At 37.0% G+C, this 23784-nt stretch overlaps 3 protein-coding genes and 1 long non-coding RNA gene across 4 annotated transcripts; 2 read left to right on the forward strand and 2 right to left on the reverse strand.

Annotated features, from left to right (window-relative positions):
* Positions 1-48: 48 nt before the first annotated feature.
* LOC113506618 (kallikrein-12-like) lies at positions 49-1518 on the forward strand. The gene has a single exon (XM_026889451.1). It carries the CDS (start codon positions 430-432, stop codon positions 1252-1254), a length of 825 nt encoding a protein of 274 aa, XP_026745252.1. The 5' UTR covers positions 49-429; the 3' UTR covers positions 1255-1518.
* Positions 1519-1990: 472 nt separating this feature from the next.
* LOC113506616 (cationic trypsin-like) lies at positions 1991-2896 on the reverse strand. The gene has a single exon (XM_026889450.1). It carries the CDS (start codon positions 2894-2896, stop codon positions 1991-1993), a length of 906 nt encoding a protein of 301 aa, XP_026745251.1.
* A 3651-nt stretch (positions 2897-6547) lies between these two features.
* Positions 6548-8719, forward strand: LOC113506615 (cytochrome b-c1 complex subunit 1, mitochondrial-like). The gene has a single exon (XM_026889449.1). The coding sequence runs from the start codon at positions 7298-7300 to the stop codon at positions 8696-8698; it is 1401 nt and encodes a 466-aa protein (XP_026745250.1). The 5' UTR covers positions 6548-7297; the 3' UTR covers positions 8699-8719.
* Positions 8720-18841: 10122 nt separating this feature from the next.
* Positions 18842-20855, reverse strand: LOC113506614. The gene is made up of 2 exons (XR_003401741.1): positions 20677-20855; positions 18842-19930 (listed from the first exon to the last, which is right to left on the reverse strand). It is a non-coding gene; the product is annotated as an uncharacterized LOC113506614 (long non-coding RNA).
* Between the last annotated feature and the right edge of the window lie 2929 nt (positions 20856-23784).

Raw genomic sequence — 23784 nt, forward strand, 5'->3', positions numbered from 1 at the left:
TAAACAATATAATTACGTAACATAAGGTAACAATATTTCTTGAATTATTGGCAATAACACGGTTTCGTAGTACCCGTTCGATAACAGTACATAAATTGTGAAACTGCGTCCACTTTTATTTGTTCTAAAGCGGTCATTTTACCACGTACTTATATTACTGGTAAATAATCTCATTAGTTTGGCTAAGGCTAGTTTTCATTCTGTGCCTTGAAAAGCAAGAGACATATTAAAATATATCTGCGAGATTCCAACCTAGATGTAAAATCAATCACAAGAGAGCAAGCGCAGTGATCGATTTTCGTTCATTATTTTATAAGGAGCACAACGTTTTGATTTACTTTGACCTTTTTAAATTTTAGTAAAACAACATAAAAACGATACTTATAGTATATATTATTATCATTATTTCAACCAGGATTTGAGGAATTAATGAATCATGCCCGCCTCGCCTCGTCTATAAGTTGTATGGTGTCCGGCCGGGGCTGTGTGTTGCGCTGTGCGATGCGCAGTGCGTGGCCCGTGCTGCTGATGGTCGCGATCTGCGTCGTGCAAACTCGGCGCATATATCAAGGTGTTGAGGACCGCAACAATGAATACCCTTTCGTCGTCGCATTGCTGCGCGTCTTCAAAGTAAGGATTTGCTCGGGCACAGCTATACACGAGAGGTGGGTACTCACCACTGCCCATTGTAATCGCGCAATTTACATACAATACGGTGACATGTCTATACCTCGTCTCAATATAACTAAGTTGAGTGCTGTACTCAAATTTCTAGTGCATCCGAACTTTCAAGAGTACAACTACTTTCCAAAACATGTGCGCATGTACAATGACCTCGGACTGTTGTTTGTGGAAAAACTACCGCTTGAATTTGTACCAATGTCCGGGCTTGACTACACAGCTATGAGGGGAATTCCCGTGACGTACGTGGGTCTCGGGGTTAGCAACAGAAGTCAGAAGCTGGATTATGATATAATGGAGGTCCGGCAAATAGGGCAAGGAGTCGTCTCCTCGTGTAAGGACGTGGTTAAACACTTGTTTGCTTTTCCTAAGCTCTGCGTGTCCTCCCGGTGCAAGCTGCCGCAGTCCGCCTTGCCCGGCGACTCCGGCGGACCGCTAATACTCGACGGGAAAATAATCGGGATAACGATCGCGATTCTATATGATCTAAGAATAACAGTGTTCACACCCGTTAGTCCTTATTTGACGTGGATCACAACTTTAATAAAAGAACACGAAAAGAAATCAAACTAAAAGTTTCTGGCATTCGTACATAGCCTAGACATACTAAACGAACAAAAATTTTTTGTTGATTGTTTTATTAATGATTTACGAAATAATAACTGAAGTCATTTAACTTAAGTTTCGCTGTTGATCCTTTTCTTAGATGTCGAGAGGTCCACTTAGTTTGAGGTTTGATATACTACGTAAAATGTTAGACGCCGACGATGTTACCGAAAGGAGAAACAAAAAAAATATAAAACTTACATGATACATTACGGGAGTTTGAAAGAGTTTGTAATTTACAAAGCGTCAAAAAGACACCTAATAGCGTGTTTATTTTGTAATCATAATTAAGTTTAATATACTTTTAAAAATGTAAATATTGAAAATATTCATATTCATAACACAATAAAAATGTACAAATGTTAATAGTTGATGGTTAGTTAATTTATAATTGAGAAGCCGTTCCACCTTTAACGACTACTCACTCGCTTCTATTCTTTGCCTCTTTTGTAAATAAATATCTAAAGAAAAAATATGGTTTTTTTCTTTTTTATTGTACTATTGATATTTAATTGAAAATCTTGGTGATTTTTAAAACCAGACTTGAATGTTTGTGAAAACCCCCGCAACACAAGGATTAGATTACCTCAATATTGCAACTTTATGAGGAAATGGGTATAATTTGATGCTGGAACTGGTAGATAGCTATACTGAAAACGGGGTCCACAATAAAACAACACGATATTGAATTTGGATTATTTGATTATGCTAAAATTGTTCTAGATTTCAAATTATTTCTTATTCTTTCTAGTGTCGAAATAAATCTAGGGTTCTTAACCCAACCATTAACTACTGTATGCATTTGCAATTTCTCCTCTACTATTCGCTTGTTCAGCAACATCAAAAGTGCTTCGATGTCGGAGAGATGCGTTCTATTAGTATTCATGACGTCATAGATCCATTGGAGATAGGGGCTGACGGGCGTGTAGTAGGACACGGCGAGCGCGGCGGCGGGGCCCCCGTGCAGCACGGCCACCACCTTGCCGTCCAGGAACAGCGGCCCTCCCGAGTCGCCCGGCAGCGTGTCCTGCCTCTTGTTGCTGCACCTTGGTGAGACGCAGACAAACGGCCCCAACGTATACAGCATACCATCGAACTCACACTGCGTGATCACACCGTCACCCACTTGCAGCGGCCGAGCATCGTCATCAGTCGATGTCCTGTTATCCTTACCTCCCTTTAAGTGCGTGATACCGAAGCCCGCGTAATGCACGGAATGGCCCACCATGGCTTTGTAGTCCACCGCCGACAGCGGTGCGAACTCCTTCATAGAAATTGTACGGACTCGCAACAAGCCGATATCGTTTGTGGAAAACCTGCGCGACGGCGGAACCACCGAGTTTAATATCAACCTCGTCTTGGCCTTACTTGGGTGTAGAGACATGTTACCGAACTGTACTTGAGTGGCTGAAAACAAGCAGTGTGCAGCGGTCAGCACCCAGTTGGGGGATATGAGCGTGCCGGTGCAGTGCCGGTACGCGTCGACCAGAGCGACTACGTAGGGGTACTTTCCTTCACTGTCATCAATGCCCTTGTATATACGTTTTATTTTATACAGCCCTGCAAATGCTGCCGAATGCAGCAATAACACCACGATCATCATATTCATATTGTTTGTCGTTTTAGTTGGTTTACATAAGTGTTGAATCGAAGCAAACTTAAGTACTCTATATATGTAACGAGGTACTGAAAATCCAATTACATATTTAATTTATAATTTTTCGTAATCGTAATGTAATAAAATCTGTGTCATAAATATTATTTTTATGAGTTTACAAAATTGGATCATATTTCACGGCGATTGAGGTTTTTATTTAGTAAAATGTGAGCATGTTTATTGAGGAGTCGTGGACTGATTGCGTGCGAGCATGAACTCGCGGGTGCTGGCGAGAGCGCTACGTGGGCTGCTCACCGCGCCGCCAGTTGCGCGCTGCGCACAGCTCTATGACCGCGCTGAGTAGCGCATGTTCTGCCGAGGTGGTCGTGCTCCCGGCATTTACCTCTAAGTCGTCGCTCGCTTCGGAACAACAACAATACTCTCCAAAATGTAAAGATACTCAAAAAACGGTACGTATAGTTTTCTAATTAAATCAGTTTTTAGTGGAATCGCCCCGTTAGACTGTGAAAATGTAAGAACACGCTAGAATTAAGTTTTCAATTTTTTTTTTATTTACAGACTTCGTGGTCCTATGCGAAGAGACGACGTAGGGGTACTTGCCGGCGGCCACTCTACCTCCGTGGCACTTGCGCAATGCATCGCCTTCACGGCGCACAGCGCGCAACAGTGGGTGTGGTCAGCTGCTGCGCGCAACACAGTCGCCACTGCCCGAGTGAACAAGCTGCGCGCAATCTGTCCAACACTCAACTATAAATATTCTCACATTTTATTATGTTGTTTTATTTTTCTGACCTTTCATCCAACAACAATGTTCGTTATAAATATTATATCAACAAATCCGATAGTTGATTATATTTTAGCTGTGAAACTATTTCCGCGTTAAATCGACCTACTATATTTCTAAAGTTGTGAGGATTACTTAAAGCAGGAATTTATTTTAAAGAAAACATCATAGATGGTCGTTTTAGTTCTTTATAGAGCTATTGGCCTCTTAATTATACCAAAGAATTGCCAAGTTTTAGGTCTAAAGCACGCTCCGACTTTTGGAATGTTGCGTGTGTTTTAGAAATAAACAATCTTCAAAAACATGAGGATTGGCGACAGCTCTTTTATACGGCCTTATTGCGTAGGTTCAAAGCATATTCTAGCATAACAACGGAATATCGTATCGTAAATACGTACACGTATACGTTCTTGCAGTAGGTAAGAAAGCACGATGCACTTTACAATACGGTCTTACTTATTGAATTGAAGTCAATCTATTGACGTCGCAGTCGGCGAGTCCTGCCTGAGGAGTGGAGCTCAAGAGGTTAATTGGTTATGTTGGCCATTTAAGCCGACACTTAAAGGTCAAGACACAATGCCAAATATTTAAATATCCGTCAGTGTCAAGTCACCTTTTATTCTCATGTTATCTCTTTCACGCTAAAGTACAAAGTAGCGACAGAAAGATAGTAATGTTTCGTTTAGGCTAGAAGTATTGTGCAATGAAAACAAACAAATAAAACTATTCTAATTAAATTATAAAAAGTTTGTGTTTTTCTTTTTGATTCAAATAATAATATTGCTACTTGTGTCGTGAGGTGTTTCACAAACATTCAAGTCGCGTGCACTAAGACACCCAGACTATGGACAAGCATTCGTGGTTCACTCAAATGTTTGTTTTACGGGAGGATCGAAATGGCGACACACAGCTATGCAATGCGAAACATGGCTACGTTATTGGTAATACTCAATACTCAATACTCAATACATTTATTGCATTCCACAATGTGAACTTAGGTGGTAGGTACACAAGATACATTAGGTTTGGAGCATTGTGGGCCCTGTCGGGCATAACAAAAATAAGATGTTTGTAACAAGTCTGTCGTAGTCCGTACCTTCTACGAACGGCTACGATGTAGCATTTGAAATGCTCATTAATACCTAGCTAATTTTCCTCCTGACTCAATCGCTGAATGCATGAAGGTAAGAATGTGTATGTGCATGTCTGTATCTGTGTACCTATCTAGAATAGATATAAAATTATAATACTATCATCATTTGTAATTATAAACTACAGTCAAACCGTTTCAATGGTTTTGTGGGGCATGTAATTATTGATTTTATGTACTCGTAATAAGAGACTAATAAAGACTTTTGAATTGAATTGAATGGAAGGATTTCGACATTTGAACTTGCACACTTTGAGTACAACGGGTAAAATCGGAACCCTATTATTATTGTAGAACCTTTGTGCATCCGTATGTCAACAAGCTCAGGAAGAATGCTAGATAGACCCTTGTAATTTTCACAGATGATGTTTTCTAACGATATAGAAGATGAGAAAATTGTGGACGAAACTGGTTATGAACGATATTATGATCATCAAAAGTAGTAGTCGATTTAGTATCGTTCTATTATATAGACATTTAGCGCATATTGTTGTTACAAACAATTGCCAAAGATAATCTTTTTTCAAGGTGTGCAAACAAAAAAATCCACTTTGCTCTTACGTTTGGATCGTACAGAAATTATATTATTTTAAGCAAATAATTTTAAAGTTTTAAATAATAAAATCTGTAACCCAAAAAGTCACCAGTAAAATAAGCGACCCCTATATCATAGAGTGTCTCGAGAAACTGGTCGGTTTCTTTGTGTACATTGTAATACGCTCACAATAAACTTTAACTCGGGGTCACGCCCCAATCTTTCTTGACCTCTTTAAACTGCGTACAAGATCCGCGCGATTTCTTTCCCCTCGCTCGATAGATGGTGTTCAGATCGAATTAGATCGCGCTATGGTTGTGTTACACGCGTTTGGTTAGCCGCGAGCGGCGAGCGAGACTCCCCAATAGCAATCATAAGATTGAGTGTTGTTCATCAATCTTATGACTGTTATTACCAAAATACTTTGAATGATACCAGTTCGTTCGAGGCGCGCTCTGCAATATTGAGTTATTGGGCGTTGCTAAGGACGGACTGTAAGGCTATAACCTCTGACCGGCGGTCTGGTGGTACGCAAGCTTAGCTTGGTCCACGGGTGATCGCTTGTCAGGGGTGCCGTCGCGGTCGGTGCGTGATGAACTGCATTGCCACGCACCGGTTTACATAGTCAGTAAGAGTCTGACATTAATCATTGCTTCTCAGAGCAGGTGGGTATGCAATATGATTCCTCTGGCTGGCAGCAACGTACAAAAAAAACGGCGTGCGTTGTCATTCTGGGCCACCGTGTTATGTCGTTGTGAGTATAGGGGGAATTCTTGATGGATTTATAAATTGACTTGTTGCAGTACATTAATTACTAAGGTCTTGTAAACGTAGATATCGGTTTTTGGGTATCAGCAATACTCATAAGTATAACTAATCAAAATCGGTTTGGGAGAAACATAAATTACCTATTACAAACATCACAAAAGTCTCTTTATAATGTTAGTATGGAACTACATTATTTTACTATTATTATTTTTGTTCTATTAACTTAAAACTAATAAAGGAGAGGTTTAAAATGTTAATTTCAAAATAATAAGTGTATATTTTTCTTTCTTTGTATTTGTATGCTGTAATGGCTAAGCATGACTGGTTTTTTTTTCTTTTTAACACCCTGCATGCAATTTATGTATATATACTCATGTTTTACAAATAAAAATATCTGTGTATAAAACGATCCAAGGTAGTTTTCCTTTCTTAAGTAGGTAGCTGAACAAAATGGATTAGTGGTTAATAGCCCTGACTGGAATACTGGAGGTCGGGAGCTCGATTCCCCGCCAGGACAAGAATTGTGATGAGTATGAGTAGGGTCGTTTGTGTCGTGTCTGGGTGTAATCTATCTATAATATTTGTGTCTTTAGTTATGTAGGAGCAACATTCGCTTCGGAATATTTATAAATTTATGAAAATAAATTGTGAAGGATATTGGTTAGGCCAGCAAACGGTAATCAAATAATTGATTGCTTATGTTGCGTTTGCTCGCAGTCAGTCTCCAATAGAAAAATATATTTTCTCAATACACTATGTTCCTTTTCCCAAAATACAAGCAATAGCACATTACTAGCATGTAACTTTTTTAAGTTTTGTAACAAACCACGGACTGACGTTGAAGGCAAACATATATATTCGCAATTCGTCACAAAAGAAATAGAGATAAAACTATGTACGAGGTATATAATGTTCGTGGCAAAAAATATAATAACCAAATAGTAAACAACACTAATCTAAAGTCGCAGTGCACAATTTACTATGACGACAGTCTGGTTCAACTTGTAACAAGTTCTCGCTCATAACTAAATCCTTCTTATATATCCTTTTTAAACGCCGACACTTGTAAGGAGAGCGCTGTCAACAGAAGACGCCAGACAAACAAACTATTGTCATACATTTACAAATATATAAATATCCTTACCAGTCAGAATAATGAGCATCGCTGCTCGATTGAGTCGAGCATGGCGCCCGCTGAAGTACAGTTTCAGATCGTACACATCCAACAATCAGTTCATGCAGTTCCTACAGAACCTGCCCTGCACGCAATACTCGAAGCTCGTCAACGGCCTGACCGTCGTCACGGAGGAGAGAGAGAGCTACAACTCCTGCATCGGCCTGTTCATGGACGCCGGCCCCAGGTATGAGAGCAATTTCGAAAACGGGATCACGCATTTCTTCGAACATATCGCCTTCAAGAGCACGAGAGCGAGGACCAAGCCTGAATTAGAAGCGCAGTTAGAAAGAATCGGGGCTCGGTTCAAATGTTTCACAACACGAGAGATGTCCGTATACTACGTTGAATGTCTCTGCCACGACACGCCGATCGCGACAGACCTGCTCACTGACTGCGTGTTCAACAACGCTTTCGCCACCACCGATATTGAGAATCAAAAGCGAACGGTTTACGCGGAAATGATAGCCCACGATGATAACCCTGAGGCAGTCATTTATGACTACCTCCACAGCTCCGCGTTCCAGGGCACTCCGCTAGCGGCCACCGTGATGGGCCCGAGCGGCAACCTGTACAACTTCACCGACGCCACTATCTGCCGCTATTTGTCAAAATGCTTCGACCCCTGCAGGACTGTACTAGTAGCGGTCGGTGGCGTCAAACACGAACAGATGGTAGCCCTCGCCAACTCGTACCTCATCAGACTGGAGCCCCTCAAATGTATGGATATCGATGCTTATAGATTTTCCGGGTCTGAAGTACGTTTTCGAGACGATTCCTTGCCGCTTGCTACCGTTTTAGCGGCGGTGGAAGCGCCATCGTTTATACACGAGGACAACGTAGTGATGGAAGTGGCTCGTTATATCGTCGGCGGGTACGATCGCTCGCAGCCCGGCACCGCGCAGACACACTGGTCGCACGTCGCGCGTACTGGCAAAGAGGAGAAATCTTTTGACGCGTTTAAGGCTTTCTACATAACCTACAAGGACTGCGGGCTGTGGGGCGTGCACTTCACAGGGCTGTCGACGCAACTGGACAACATGATGATTATCCTTCAGGACGAGCTCATGTATTTATGTTTCAGCGTGACCGAGAGCGAAGTGGACCGCGCTAAGAACTTTTATAAGACGAAGATTCTGTATAAGAACGAGAGCGCGTGGGGGACCTGTTTGGACATCGGTCGGTGGACGCTCTACAACGGGTACAGGCCGTCTTTACTGCAGAAGATGAAGGCGGTAGACAAGGTGACGGCGGCTGACGTGCGCGCGGCCTGTGAGAAGTACTTCTACGACCGCTCGCTGGCTATAGCCGCCATCGGTCAGGTGGAGGGCTTGCTGGACTACAACAGATACCATGCGCGCATGTACAGGCTGAGAACGTGAATAAAATATGACTATTAGTTATGACTTGGGTTATTTTTTTATTCTACAACTTTCATACAACGCCATCTAGTCTCAAACTAAGCAAAGCTTGCATTATGAGTACCAAATTACTACGTCCAAATTTTATTCATTTATTTATACCTAAATATTTTATTTGAGAAGAGAGATAGAGAGAAATTACAAAAACCTTGTACGCGACGAAACGGGCTCAATACAAATTTGGCAAAGGATTCCACCGTTCGCAAGTTGCATTCTTGTTTCACAAGAACAGCTTTTTTTACTAACATCATATTAGTTCTTTAATATTGCATCAGCGTTAACAAAGAAAACTTGCTTTTCTGATAGTTTCGCGTTATCTCCGGGTATAGGGGAGTAACCACCCAAGTCCTCTCCATCTATAGGACTCTTCACAGAAAGAACCATAAAAAGGTTTCTTGCTGGTGATATATTATCATTTTCGCATAGCATTTGATACGATGAGACGTTTGTTACGACTTATACGCAACGTATTATAACAGACTCCCTATAATATTTCAGACAATTCTCAATAATGTGAAAAGAGGTATTTTTTTTAGGATTTGGGCGTTTAACAAAACAAAATATAAAGATTACATGAACATTCTCAAGCTGCTCATAAAATCTTTGTATCAAAATATTTTTATGTAGCCAAATGCATGCGATTCCTTAAAAAACACTATTTTCTATTCACCCCGTTTTACGGTACATGGCAATTGTAAATCAATAATTTGGTCATTTCGCTGAGCAGATTTCACAGGTAACACTAAAAAGGTTAGCACAGCAATGTTCTCTTAAAACTAATAACTTACGACCTTCATTAACGAGACGTCGATATCCGACATCTTCAGCCTTCAAGCGATGCGCCATACAAACTTATGTATGTTCATACATCAGATTGCCACCGGTGCGTTCACCACGCTGAAAGTGTGCATGTGACATCGACAAACGCTTGTTCCGAATGTCTTGTAACGTAACTTCAATGCTTAACCCACTGGCACATGAATAAAATAACATAGTGCTTTCAAAATGTCACCACATCTTGAAGTATTAAGGTAGCAGTCTTGCATAGTATTTGTAAAGTGAGACAAAAATCACACTAATATAATAAAAGGCTAAATTTGGGAATTAGTATGCTTGTCACTTCTTCACTCTCAAAAAGGAATGGGATAAATTAAAAAAAAAATTGGTACGGAAGCAGCATTTAGCAAGGCTAAGTGAAAGCTAGCTTGTAGAGTTAGCAAGCTGGTGTGGTAGTGGGCTGATCATGTCTGTCTGACCTTGGAGCAGACGCAGTGTAGGATGCCCTCAGCTTGATGGACTGATACCCTAAATAATAATAATAAACGGAGGATAAGTTGTTGTGGATAACTTGAGGGTTGCCTGTGACCAGCAGTGGACGTCGATAGGCCGAATTTATTGAAGCAGGAAAGTACAAATAAAAATAAAAATAAAATATAGAAAATTATAATTTATTATGAAGTAGAACTAAAGTATAAAAATATAAAGGTATTTGAGTATAAACAAAGCACATTAAATGTCTTAGTGACAGTACCATTTATATACAGTACCCCTTATTCATAAAAAATATAAAAGTGATGTCGAAACGTGGTAGAGGGTCAGAAAAAAATTGTGACTTCGACCATATTATTATGTTTTAAAATTATGCTGGCCATTCAATTTATCATCATTTTATGAATAAGGTTTTGAGAAATGTACGAATCGTTTTTAGATACAAATAAAACCACCCAAATCAAATTAATTGATGAAGAGACAATTTCGTTCGTTTGGTGGGGAAAATACTTAAAAATAATGTTCATGATTTTTGGAACTATGAGGCTTTAACTTCTAAAGCTCATAGAACAGGCTTTTTTCATACCCTTCACTTTTCCGTTACATAATATTACCGTGTTAATGTCGATAAATATTCTGTTAAGGCTCGTTTACATTAGGCCAGTAACTTGCGCCAGCGACTTGAAATCAAAACATTCAAATAGTTTCCACTGAAGTGAGTTCTGACTCAATATTTACACGCTGGAAATATTGAATCAGTACGCACTTTTATAGTCCTCCAAAATTTAATCGCAACTCTTGGAGGTGCTCTCATGTTTTTACATTCTGTATAATATATCTGAAAACGCCAGCATGACACATAACGGCAACTAACAGTCGCATGAAAGAACAGTGGGGTAAATTACATTCTTAAAAGATTATTTGTCTCTAAATTCATGCAAAACTACACGTGCAAGTACCTTTAAATTCTACTTAGTCATTTGGTCAAGTAACTTGCTCAGTGTAAAGGAGCCTTAATATAACTTTCACTGTAACTGAATTACAACGTCACTTTTTTATGCGCATATAATTTTGGATTTTATTTGTAAAACATTAAAGTTGACTTTGCTTTGACTAATTTATCAATTGTGTTATTTTTGTAATTGTGGTATAGCTATGAGTAAAATGTGTTCGCATGCCTTTACTTTTTATTTGATGGATGGACAGAACGATAATCTTACGTGTGATTGAAAAGTTTTAAATTACAGAAATTAAAATATAATCACTTATTAAAACAGAATCAATGATAAATGAACAATTTAGAAAAAAGACACTCAGTTTTATAAATCAAATGAGGCATTACATTATTATAAATTCAAGTTTTTTTCGTAACATCAAAACCTCAACTTTCAGCGGATAATTTTCCTTACGAAACACACAGTAAATATCAGGATACAAACATATTTTATTCACAACACAAAATGGACACATACTTTAGTTCAGGCGAAACCAAAAAAATAAACGAAAAAAAATACCGAGAAAAACCATCAAACCATTCAGAATCTCAATTTCGTTTATTTTCATATTTATCGACATAAAATACATGTGGCATAAGATCTACAGTTACATTATCGGAGAGAATAAATTAATAACGATCACAACGTAGAGAGCGAGAATTAATTCGAAAATATTCAAAACAATTCGTTGTTCAAAGAAAAACGTTTTCAATGGGAGCGGTGAGCGAGGCGTGCCGGTCTCGTCGTCGCCATGTCTACTACTTTACAATTCTAAATCTAATTTAAAAAAATATTCAATATTCGAAAGAGGTCTCATTGACAATTAACATCAGCCTAGTCCGATGTGTGATATACTTATAATTGAGAAGAGCGAGGCGTTGATACCGATATTGCCTGCCTTAATATTAACATACAAATAATGTTAACTAATTTAAATAGATTATCATTAGTCTACTGATATACAACAACACCGAAAGCTCGTACGATTCTCTCTTTTGTTCACGAGAGCGAATCTCTTGAATGAAACGACACGGCGACAACGTTACGACTCAATAACAGCCGGCCACCAAAAATGGGTACAAAATATATATTTAAATCGTAAATTCGTTACATGTATTCATTAAATTCGATAAGACCTTACATCGAGATATACCGTTTAATACTAGTCAAGTCAGGGGTACATTGAGCAATTTTGTAATAAATTGAAAATTGGATTCTACGTATACATATAGGTACATCTGCAAAGCAGTCGGATTACATACTAAGTTATACAATGATAATGAAACTACGTTTTGAATTATTCATAAACACCGATATACATTGATACGTGGGACTTTGATTATTACAAGGGAGTGGCACTATTGAGAGGTGGCGATCAACTCTACATTATTAGCTGAGATTCTCTTCAGACTTTCTCATTGATCTTTTATGTTACTATGTCAATTTTGATTGCAATACTCCCAAAAGTGTATGCAACACTCCCCCCTACAATTCTCGTCCATAAATTACATGACAAGACACCGTCTAAGAATTTCGCAGTCAAATGTTATACAATAGTTTTTATAGCAGCCTTTTTACGAGATTCAATCTCTTTTCGGACGAATACAAATCACTATTATCATACACCGCGCCTCGGGCTCTGCACAGAGACGTTAAAGTCACACTTCAGTCATTAAGGGATGGTTCATGCTGCCCTGGTAGGTACGCTGCCATATTATGCGAGAATATACATAATGTTTTCAACAGACATCGGTATTTTAAATATCGCTTCGGTGTAAGTAATTCAAGTCAATTCAGAAACGTTCTTCGAGAAAAAATATGTAATGATTTTCCACAACGCCATCTAGTGTGAAACTAAGCAAAGCTGGTTATTATGAGTTCGCCCAGACAGAACAAATGATCGTGCTCATCACACAAACATTTATCGAACTAGTTAGTTTCTAGAAATTTTGTAGTCCATTTTTGATATAAAAGTGTTTTTTCTTAGTATCCGTACCAAAACAACATTTAAAAACAACACCGATGTCTGTCGAAGCATATTGTATATTATAGTAACCCCAAATTGTACAGACTTATTGTTTATACAACAATAATCTAATAAATATTACTAAGAAAACGACGAATTACTCGAAATGAGGTCGTACGACTTTAAAAGAACTTAGATTTTTTTTTATATTGGACAACATTCACACAACGCCATCTAGTCTCAAACTAAGCAGAGCTTGTGTTATGAGTACTAGACAACTGATAAACATACTTATATAGTTCTAAATACATACATAATATAGATAAATTACACCCAGACACAGAACAAATGATCGTGCTCATCACACAAACATTTGTCCTGGGTGGGAATCGAACCCACGACCTCCGGTATAGCAGTCAGAGTCACTAACCACTAAACCAACAGGCCCGTCAAACTTACGATTGTCGATGTATAAAGAATATGTCTGATATAAAATGGGTTACGATATAGTAATCACAATGGTACAGTGCAGAGCTAAAGACGCGAGCCTTCAAGACTTACTCTCGAAAAATACTGGCCATTTTCGGACAATTTATTGTCAATTTTAAAATACCACAATGTTACATCCAAAAAGTTATATATATTACAAATATATATACATATATAAATATCGTATTAGACAGTACAAAGTACGTATTATAATGGAATGTATGTCTGTCATACAGTAGACAGGTCTAGGGTGAATTATAAGATAAGACATTACAAGCTAGACTATTCGTACGTTTCTATTGGTTACTTTGCTTCGTGTTGAATACTTAAATGATAATTGTTAGAGACGGACAGGTTTGTATCGATACGGCGCTGCGTATGGCGGAGCGATCGGTCGCGACCGGCTCGCAGCCGGCCGAGAGCCGATCTGTCGCAGTCGGCTCTGAATTTCAATCTTCTCATATATTTTAATTACTCTTAAAAAAAAACTCGGGCCATTTCGGGCCCCGAAAAAATAAAAACTGCGCAGGTACAATCAAAATAATATCGCAATAACTCTCGTTATCGATTTTCGCAAGCAAATAAGTTATTAAATAAATAAATAATAAATAATTGTCCTGGCCCTTCAAAAAGTAAAGGTTTTGAAATAAATATCAAAGTTTGTGATTACGTTACCTGGACTATAAAAAAAAAATAATTAAAAAAAGCTTCGCAGCTTGAGCACTTGCGTGTATAATGTGTAAGTACTAATACCGAATCGTTCGCTTCGTTTCGAAACATTGAAATTCAAAATCGACCGTAACACCTTAAGAACTAAAAAAAAAATTGTCATGGATACATAGATCTGTGTACTTTCGAAACAATATTTGAGCGCAACGCGATAAACTTACTCTTGCACGGATAACATACGTTTATATAGACAGCGATTACCATCGAAAAAATATCGATACGTATCTATCGATAAATGTACGCGCGACACTATTGCGCGCCTTACGTCTAAGAACTGTAAAATGTAGATTAAAATCGTATTTTTTTTTTATTAATTTTGAGGCCGCCTCTTCGTATAGTATTATTATTATAATTATATACCGAACCCCCCTCCAACTGCAATACGCGAGGATTGGAGGGTTAACGAAAACAGGCCAACGAGTGTTGCCGGTCATGGTTGTGTTACCCCTGTAGCTACGTACTAATGTACGTTGAGGCGTTATCATCAAATTTTAGATGTGAATTTGAAAAATGGAAGCTTTCCACCAATTTTTATCTAATTTCAAGTTATGACTCTAAATTTTAAAAACAGATGTTATTTTTTAAAATTCTTGACGAATCTTTTCTAAGCATGTTCGTTTTGGCTCTAAGCCTTAATCATAATTTCTTTAAAAGTATTCAATTGTATTAAATATATGAATACTAGCGTAAACTTAACTTTCAGTTAATCTCGAAGTCGACTTCTAATCGCTACGCTTCACTTTCAGTTATTTCAAACCATGACTGACCGTCGACGTCGATCTGTTTTCGTAATTTATCACACGAGTTAACTCTCAGGCCAATGTCTAAATCCTCCTTATATTAAAGACATTTAGATATTTAAAAATACTAATATGATTATTTTTTTACTTACATCTGAGGCTACCTCACGTTGACAACATACTAGTGACAGTACATCTATTTGGCAACACATTATACTGAGTATTTAATAGAATAAAAGTTACATAACATTCTGAGTGCTGAACAAACTTGAGCTGGATGGAGACCCTCGCGGAGGTACTGGGCGAGTGGAGAGGGGACATGGGGGTTGGAAATAGACTATTTAATAATTCGTGTAAAATGAGTATTTTTTTTCATCACATATCAAGTTATTCAAGAGTATATTTAGGTAAAGGCGTCAACCAGTCTGTTTGTGTATCCGTTTCGGAACAAGGAGAATGGTTCGAGGCGGAATTCAATGGATCTGTCAGTGACAGTAGTCATTACAATTGAGGCAAGCGGTCTGATTATGGGATATTTTGTCACCCATTTAAACGGGTTGTTGAGATAAGATAGTCACTTGTTCTATATCCGAGGAAGCCTTATCGACAAAGGCTTTATTACATTTTTACTCTTACAAATGAGATTCTTGTCAGTAAACTTGTATTACAAAGTTTATCATCAGATCTATACACCTAACCGTCCAGTACCTCTCAACTCGGGATCTACGTCATCAAGTTTAATGATAATATCGTGGACAACGGTCGCCTTAACACTCGAACATATACTAAAAAGTAAACAGCATTGGTATAAAAAAAATTTGGTAAAAACACACACATATTCAATATAAATGCTAAATAAAAAACTACAAAGAACTATCTTTACTATGGAATGTCCTTAACTCGTACCTCTTAATAATCTCTTTCATAAACTTATCATCGCTAAGTCACTTAAAATAACAAAATATATAGATTAGCAATAAAAAAGGTTTTAATGTTTTTTTTTTCAAGATTATGCACGCTTATCCTAGTGGAATGTAGATTTTTTTTTTTCGATATCATAGTGTTAGTCACAATTCCCCTTAAAAATAATGGTTAGATACCCAAACCTCCGAAGATTATACCAAATATTGGACGTATTCCTTACACTTGTAAGTTGTTCGTATGGGGCGCGGGCGGCGGGCGGCCGTACCGCGACATACATATAGCGCCGCCCGCCGCCGCCTGCCTCGCCTACTCCAAGGTTCACCTCGACACATAAGAGAGCTAATGACTACAATACATTTCGACTTCGATTGCGATGGGACAATTCATAAAACGTTAAAGCTATACTCGCTTCAGAGCCTGACCAGAGAGAGCGCGGCCCGCGAACATTCAGTCCTCCGGCCACAGAGGGGGACAACGAAATTTAATACCTTAAACAATTATATTGGAATGTGATCCACCGGAGCCCTACTCACCAGTGTTGCAGCTACGACCGACGTGTTATTATAAATAAACATAACATTTTCAGTCCGACTTTAAATCATTTCAAAATATACATAAAAAAATAATTAAAATTATAAAAAAGTGTAAAATATTTTGTTTTTTGCTTTTCTAAATATACGTAAAATAAACATGGATTTGGAGTAAAAAACGATCCACGCTCGTGCGCGGGAACCCACGTGGATATCTTACAAAATACGCTCGCTTGAAAACTGAGGTATAATTTTTATATACTTAAAATATCTAAACAACCCTTGTATATTATTTAAAAAAAAAATGTATACATCACTAACTATGTTGTACGTTAAAAAAATGTTCACGTCTATTGTAACTTAATTAAAACTTAATTAAAAAAATATTAACTTAAACTCTAAGTAAAGCATACATAGATGATAATGGGGATGTTGACTGGGTAATGAAAAGTTAAAAAAAACTATTTTGTCCGTCAGTTACGTCATCAAAAACTAGCGCACGTATTTTCGATTTGCAAAAACCACAAAAATACTTGGACGAAGCCAATAAAAGCAATCGAAACCGAACTATAAAACGCTACATCGAAATAGTTTTTAATTTTGACAAAATAAAAACTTTTTCTTTAGACTTGGCTGACAAAAATGCAAATATATATATGTATGTATGTATGTAGTCATCATCCCCATTACGCGATATAGTATTTTGTACTGTTAGGTTATGCTTTATAAGTGTTCGGGCCGGCGTCGGCCGACGTCTAATAAACAAATACATTTTGTACACTTGGACGTGAATGGCAACGTTCGTTTGTATGTCATAATTAAATCTAATCGGTTTTGTTCTAGCTGCCTATTAAAACTTGTACTTGCGTCTATTTTTATTATGTTATAATCATCTTGGGCTCAATCTTCGATTGCTGTGTTATCAACGAAATGTTTAATCTTGATTTTTTTTGACGTCAGAAAGGCGGGAATAATATAACTTATTTCTTACAGCAGACTATATTTTGAGGCTGGTGAAAACTGATACTATTGTTTAGAACTTGAATATTTTTAGATACTCTATGTTGGATTTTTTCCAAGATTTTGAGGTGTATATCAAGAGATGATTCGTCTACCCCACTTTCTGAACTTCACAATTTAGATATCAATCTGAAACTCCCGTCTTTCTAGTATCAAATCAAGTCCAAAAATTACTTATCAAGTTAAAAAAGAACTCGTTGTTTCGTAATGAAAGAAAGCGCCAAAGAATACAAGTTATTTATAATCTCGTTGATATGAAAGCGCAGGATGGCAGGCAAAATTTCGTCTCCCACCGAGTACAGACAATATAATTAAAAAAAACCTTACGTAATACTTATCAGATAAAGTTAAGTGTAGAGTATATAGAATAAGAACAGAATGGCATCAATCGCAGTCTTAATACGAAGCAACATTGCAATGTAAAGGCATATTCAGACGTTGACAAAACTATCGTACGAAAATACATTGACAAAGATATTTGTCACTGTCTGCAAGACAATGAACTCGTGGTTGATAACACCAAGTCAAACCGACAATGCGCTATACGCGGTACAAGCGTTTATGTGATGATAGAAAAACACAATGTATCACAACTCGCATCGTCTGAATAAGCCTTAAATGAGTGTAAGTTTTAAATTAACATCCTGCGCTTTACGAATACTAAATAGTAATGCATGTTTATTGTTCAGTCTTTGGAATTTGTGTATTGGAATGTATTATATATAGATAATATCATAAACACAGTTTTGTTACAAACAGTCTGATTCACCGAGAGACCTTGATGTTCATTACGTCACTTTAGAAAATGGCCGCGGGGGGAATACTGGCAAACGTTTTTTTGACCGTCCGTTTTGTAAAGGGAGACCGAGACTATCAAACATAAACTTATGAGTTTTAGTTTCCCGTCAAAGATTCTTTTATTATGTTTTAAGCTCGCTTTGATACAAAAATGTCTGTCAACCAGTACATTTTGCACTGATTAAAAAGAACGTTTGACCGTCTAGGTCGCCCTTAAGAAATTCCGTTCTTACAATTTCGATTACGAGTTACATTACAAAAAGCAAAACAAACGTACAATACAGACTCAGTGATAACCGTCGATGACTGTCAATATTATATTGTTTAATTACACGACTATATACGAACATCAAGGTACGCAACGAATCACAGAAACACCCCTTCTTGTATATTAAAAAAACTCCGATGAAAAGAGATACATATGGCATCTTTTGATACGATAAACTTGTATTACGAAAACTTTGCACTTACCCGGTTGTAAAGAAAAAATGAGCGAGAATCCTTTGTACATTTCGATATCTTAGCACAGAAGAGGTGTGATTGGGAGTCGTTGTCAATGTATAGGTACATTTAATACTTATATATGTAAAAATGCTGAGCATTATAACTCGCCGACGTCTAATCTCATTTTACACAAATGCTTCTTTTTTATAATACGTCCGTTTAATCGAATTCAGGTCGGTGTGAGGAGCGCCGATATATCGAGGTTAGGTGGTGTCGTGAAATGACTTAAAATTTATTAGTAATTAAAATATTAAACAAAATTACTATAAAATTTAAATATTCGAATAAATCGTTGTAAAATCAGATCATTTTGTTTAAACTCTTCAAATTCATAATTTGAAATCATTTTTTTTTCATACACATAAAATCAAAATCATTTCAATAATTTTATTATCATTCAAGTCATTTCCACGACACCTCCTATACCTGTTGTACTATGTTTTATAATAGAAAGGACAGTGTCACATAACTATTGAAAAAGAAATGTCACAGCACATTTCTTTTTCAATATTACCGCGACTATACCACACAGATTTTACCCCAATGATGGCTATATTTATTACCCCCAGCGATTGTGTCAAATAGAAATTACACCGGATATTGAAACACACTACACACACACACGAATAAGCTGCCTGTGTCGTATGACAATGTGAGCGGCGTTTCAATATTCAATCAATTTATTCAATAAAAATGTGAAAAATGACTGATATTGATTATGGTTTCTTTTTTATTTCATTTGAATTTTTGACCCTGATTGAACTACAATTAGAAATCTGAGAAAAAACTACTTTCAATTTACGCATGCTAGGATTATTTCAAGAAAGTCTTAATATGACACAATTGGTGCGAAAAAACTGTTTTTGATAATTTATATCCCCAAAAATTGACATCAAATCCTAGAGAGGTAATATTTTAGCAATACGTAAAACACACAGTAGCGACACGATCAAAAACATCCTTTCCACACAAAACACAATACAAGTACGAAACACGCAGTTATAAGTTAACGGCACCAGACTTTATTGTACCTCATCTGGAAGACGAGGTTCTCGTTGAAGTACGAGTGCTGCGTGAAGATCCTGTAGAGCCGGTCGGCGGGCACGAAGTCGTAGGCGATGGGGTCACAGGTGGGCGTTAATCATGCCGACTCGGACTCCGTCTTCGGGACCACCGGCTCGGCGGCCGTGTTCGCCTCGGCGGCCTTCGATTCCACGTTCGGTGGGAAACTGGAATTGGAAATTTTTGGCTTTATAGTTGACTAGTTTACTTAAAAAGCTTATAACACAAAATAAAAGAGAGAGGCCTAAGCCGTCGTACACCTATACTCTCAATCCTGCGGGTCAACTTTACTGCAGCGCTTGCGACCGAGTGTTTTGATCTAAACTCGGTGTAGCCAGTCACATCAGGGCTCACGCTAGGAAGAGAATTGCCAAGAGTCGCCGTTATCAAAACGATAAGGTGGACTACATATATATATATATATAGATATAACACAAAAATAAGGACAACAGGGTATTTCTTTAAACACTCTAAAGATTAGCTATAAACTTCATATAATAATTTATAAAAATGAATTGCTGTTCGTTAACGGCTGAACCGATTTGGCTTGGAAGGTCTAAATGGTGAGAAGATATGGAAACATTGCGGAAAGTTAAAATGTTCCAAGAAACACATCATCTGTGAACATTTTAACTGTCTAGCTATGACAGGTCATGAGGTAACAGCCTGGTGATAGGCAGCGAAGACTCGGTAACGGAGTTCCGTTATTACTCTTTGGCACTTAAAAAAAATTAAGAGGGCGCCTTGACCCCGCTCGAGGCACGGGCTCTGCTCATATTCATAGTTTATATTACCCTAAAACCTTAAAATCTTTTAAAAATCAGATGTAAATTAAAATAATGAAGTGTCACTTCAAAAACAATCTGTCTATCAAATATTTCTGTGACGAAAAGCAAGTTTTAATGATACTTACGCTTGCCTCATCACGTCACCTTGGTTCATCTGAGCCATGAATGCCTTGTTCGATTCGGGAGTGGAAGCCGGCGAGAAACTGTAAACGAACAGACGAAGGGGATTAGTTAAAGACTTCGTACTAATTAGAATTGTTAGTATGTAGAGATGTTAGAGGTCAATTATAGTGCCATCACCAAAGGGAAGAGGAATAATAATTATTAACGTGGTTACACAAAATCACCGGTTTTATTTTGAAACATTGTTTCATACTCTATTAACTGTTAAAATATTTATACAATTATGTAAAAACCTTACTTATGATGCATTGAAAATCCTTCTATAAGTATACAATTCCATCACCAAAAGCCAGTGTACTTACAAATAGTATAATAATAGTAATAAATAATTTTCGGGTATATCAATAGGACATTATCATAAAAAATATGGCACAAAATGACTGGGTACAAAATATACTCCTAATAGCGGTAACACATGGTTTGCCTTTGCCTGGCATAGAAATAAAGAAAGAAAACAAAGAAATCACCCTATCTTAAAAATTATATTTATTTGACCACCAAAACCATAAAATTGAAACACAATACATTCGCACAGTTCAAACATTCGCAATAAGAGTTATAGCAAACAGCAAGACCTCAAAGCTGGGCAAAGGACTAGTTAGCTTTGATCCATCAATCTTGGTTATTAATTCATAAATAAAAGTCTTAAAAATTGAGGGCTTTCTATTTAGTTTGAAAAGTTTTCAATAGATGGCGCTAAGAGCTCATTTGCTTTGTGTATTATGAACAAACACAAAAAAAAATGTGGCAACGAATCTGCGTGGGTTTCATTATTTCTAATGCTTCTGATTGGAAATAATGAAACCCCGCAACTATCCTACTGTTGGGTACAGACCTCTTTGATCGCCACACTTCATCTCTGAAAATTCTAGATTCCAATATTTGAAACCAGAGAGTCTACTTCCACGTCTGGAAGTAACATGGTACTGGAAGCGTTACAGCCCTATACATGGCATAGATCCTCCTTTTTCATCTACACTAATATTATTTACTCAAGATCTGTTCTTTACCGCTTGACAGTGTTGTCTAAGACTAACTACAATTGCTTTTATGAACCTCCATCCTCATACGTATGAATAAGAGGACCGAAAGGTCACTGCGGCCTAAAAGCATGACAAAATAAAAACAAAACTATCCATCAAATTATATATCAAGACTCTATCGGGCACCGGCAAATATGAAAACATTTTAACTATAGATAAGAAATCCAATAAAAAAAGATCAAAAGTGTCCCTTATCTCAATCTCTTATCAAAACTAAAACATACCGATCAACAATCGATTGAATTTTGTAATCGCCGACTAAAATATCGATTAAAACGATATAGATATATCGTTATCAATTTAAAATCTAAATAACGTTGTTTTAAAATAATGTAAAAGGATTTATACTAATTAGATTTGAGAGATAATGTAAATAATTATTATTGATCACCATGTTTTAAAATTGATAAGGAAATATTAACATTTCGGTATCTTTATTTTTCATTGATGTGTTAACACTACCGATATATAAAATGTAGGCGCTAAAGGCGCTTTACTTCTGTGCGTAATACTTAATCGATAGAAATATACATGAAACATGAAAGTATATAAAATACGAAAGTTAAAAATCTGTTTCAATCAATCTTAAAATGTAGCTACAACAGCGTCATCTATCATTCCCGATTAAAAGTTCGATCCCTTAATAGTGTGATACTGTTGAATTCACGTCGATATCCAATTTAATTGACTCAGCGGTAAGTAAAAGGACGAGAGCAAAAGCCACGAACAGCATTTACCAGGGCCCCGAATCCGCTATTTACAATTGCCATTGAATTAATGGAAATTGGATTAAATTTTACACTACGATATCTCGTTAGCATTTTACCCCAACACAATAATTGGAAATTCAGTATGGGTTAAAAACATTTACCGTCAATTTAGCCGAGATACATTATTCTATTTACCATCGTTCCTTGTTCATTTAAACAAAAACAGTAAGACTTGGTATTGTAATTCCTGAAAACAATTAATAAGGAGTTTTACACAATACTGTTTCCAGTACTAAGGCTGTGTGTAGAGGACTTAACTGTTTCAAGATTTCATTATTAACTTTCAACTTAGTTAAAAACTCTTATCTCTGTATACTTTATATCGAAAAGATTGACAGTTGTCTACGCTACTCTTGTTCAGCGGACGGCAAATAAAAGTATGTAAATAAAATGTATGATAAAAATATAGTTGAAAATGATAAAAATAACGCAATGCATAAACAAAACTCGCTGACGTTTGCAAATGATTCATGAATTCGCAAAATTGTGAAATGAACGTGATATGATAAAACTATCGCAAAAAAGCGAAATTAAAATTTAACAACAAAAAATTGTCGCAAAATGCATAGATAGGTATAATAAAGAAAAAATAAATATGAATAAAGGTATGAAGATGAAGGTATCAAGTGTTAAGTGCTATACATAGCGCCATCATTTTCAAACAGGCCCAGCTTTTCGGTCTACATTATACAAGCAGATTATTATTATTATTTCTCGCAGCTAGACAAAGGTCTCCTAGCTTACGAATTTATGGAGGAACAAACTAACATACAGGCATACATACTTCAAATATTTATCTCAAAACAACAATAAATACAAGGAAATATTATAAATTCTAGATAGGACCAATATTCTGGTTTCCTTAATTCGTTGAATCTACAAACATTTTTAACTGATATTTTCATATTTTTTTTCAGGTCGACATCAAGCGACGTCTGTTACAATTACAAATTTGTTATCAAACCTTGTATGTTTTTTCTTAGCCTATTTGGGCGAAAATCTTAATATTGCGAGTTCTACTCGTCCTAAACAAGTTTTCTTTTAGCCATTACTGTCCTACTGCAGTGGAAAGACCCTCAACTCCGTCCACTCTAAGCTTTTTACATAATACCATATTATTTCAATACTTCTTCTGCAATCCGGAGGCACAGCAAATCACAACAATGACACTAACACGCCATATTCACAAACAGCACTTCACTTCTTTACTTAGTAACGTTTATCATTCAACAGTTTA

The sequence above is a fragment of the Trichoplusia ni genome (assembly GCF_003590095.1).
Source record: "Trichoplusia ni isolate ovarian cell line Hi5 chromosome 20 unlocalized genomic scaffold, tn1 tig00002296_group19, whole genome shotgun sequence".
Lineage (NCBI taxonomy): Eukaryota > Metazoa > Arthropoda > Insecta > Lepidoptera > Noctuidae > Trichoplusia > Trichoplusia ni.

Coding starts and splice junctions, on each gene's coding strand:
- LOC113506618 (XM_026889451.1), top strand. CDS start 430: ATGAATCATGCCCGCCTCGCCTCGTCTATAAGTTGTATGGTGTCCGGC.
- LOC113506616 (XM_026889450.1), bottom strand. CDS start 2,896: ATGAATATGATGATCGTGGTGTTATTGCTGCATTCGGCAGCATTTGCA.
- LOC113506615 (XM_026889449.1), top strand. CDS start 7,298: ATGAGCATCGCTGCTCGATTGAGTCGAGCATGGCGCCCGCTGAAGTAC.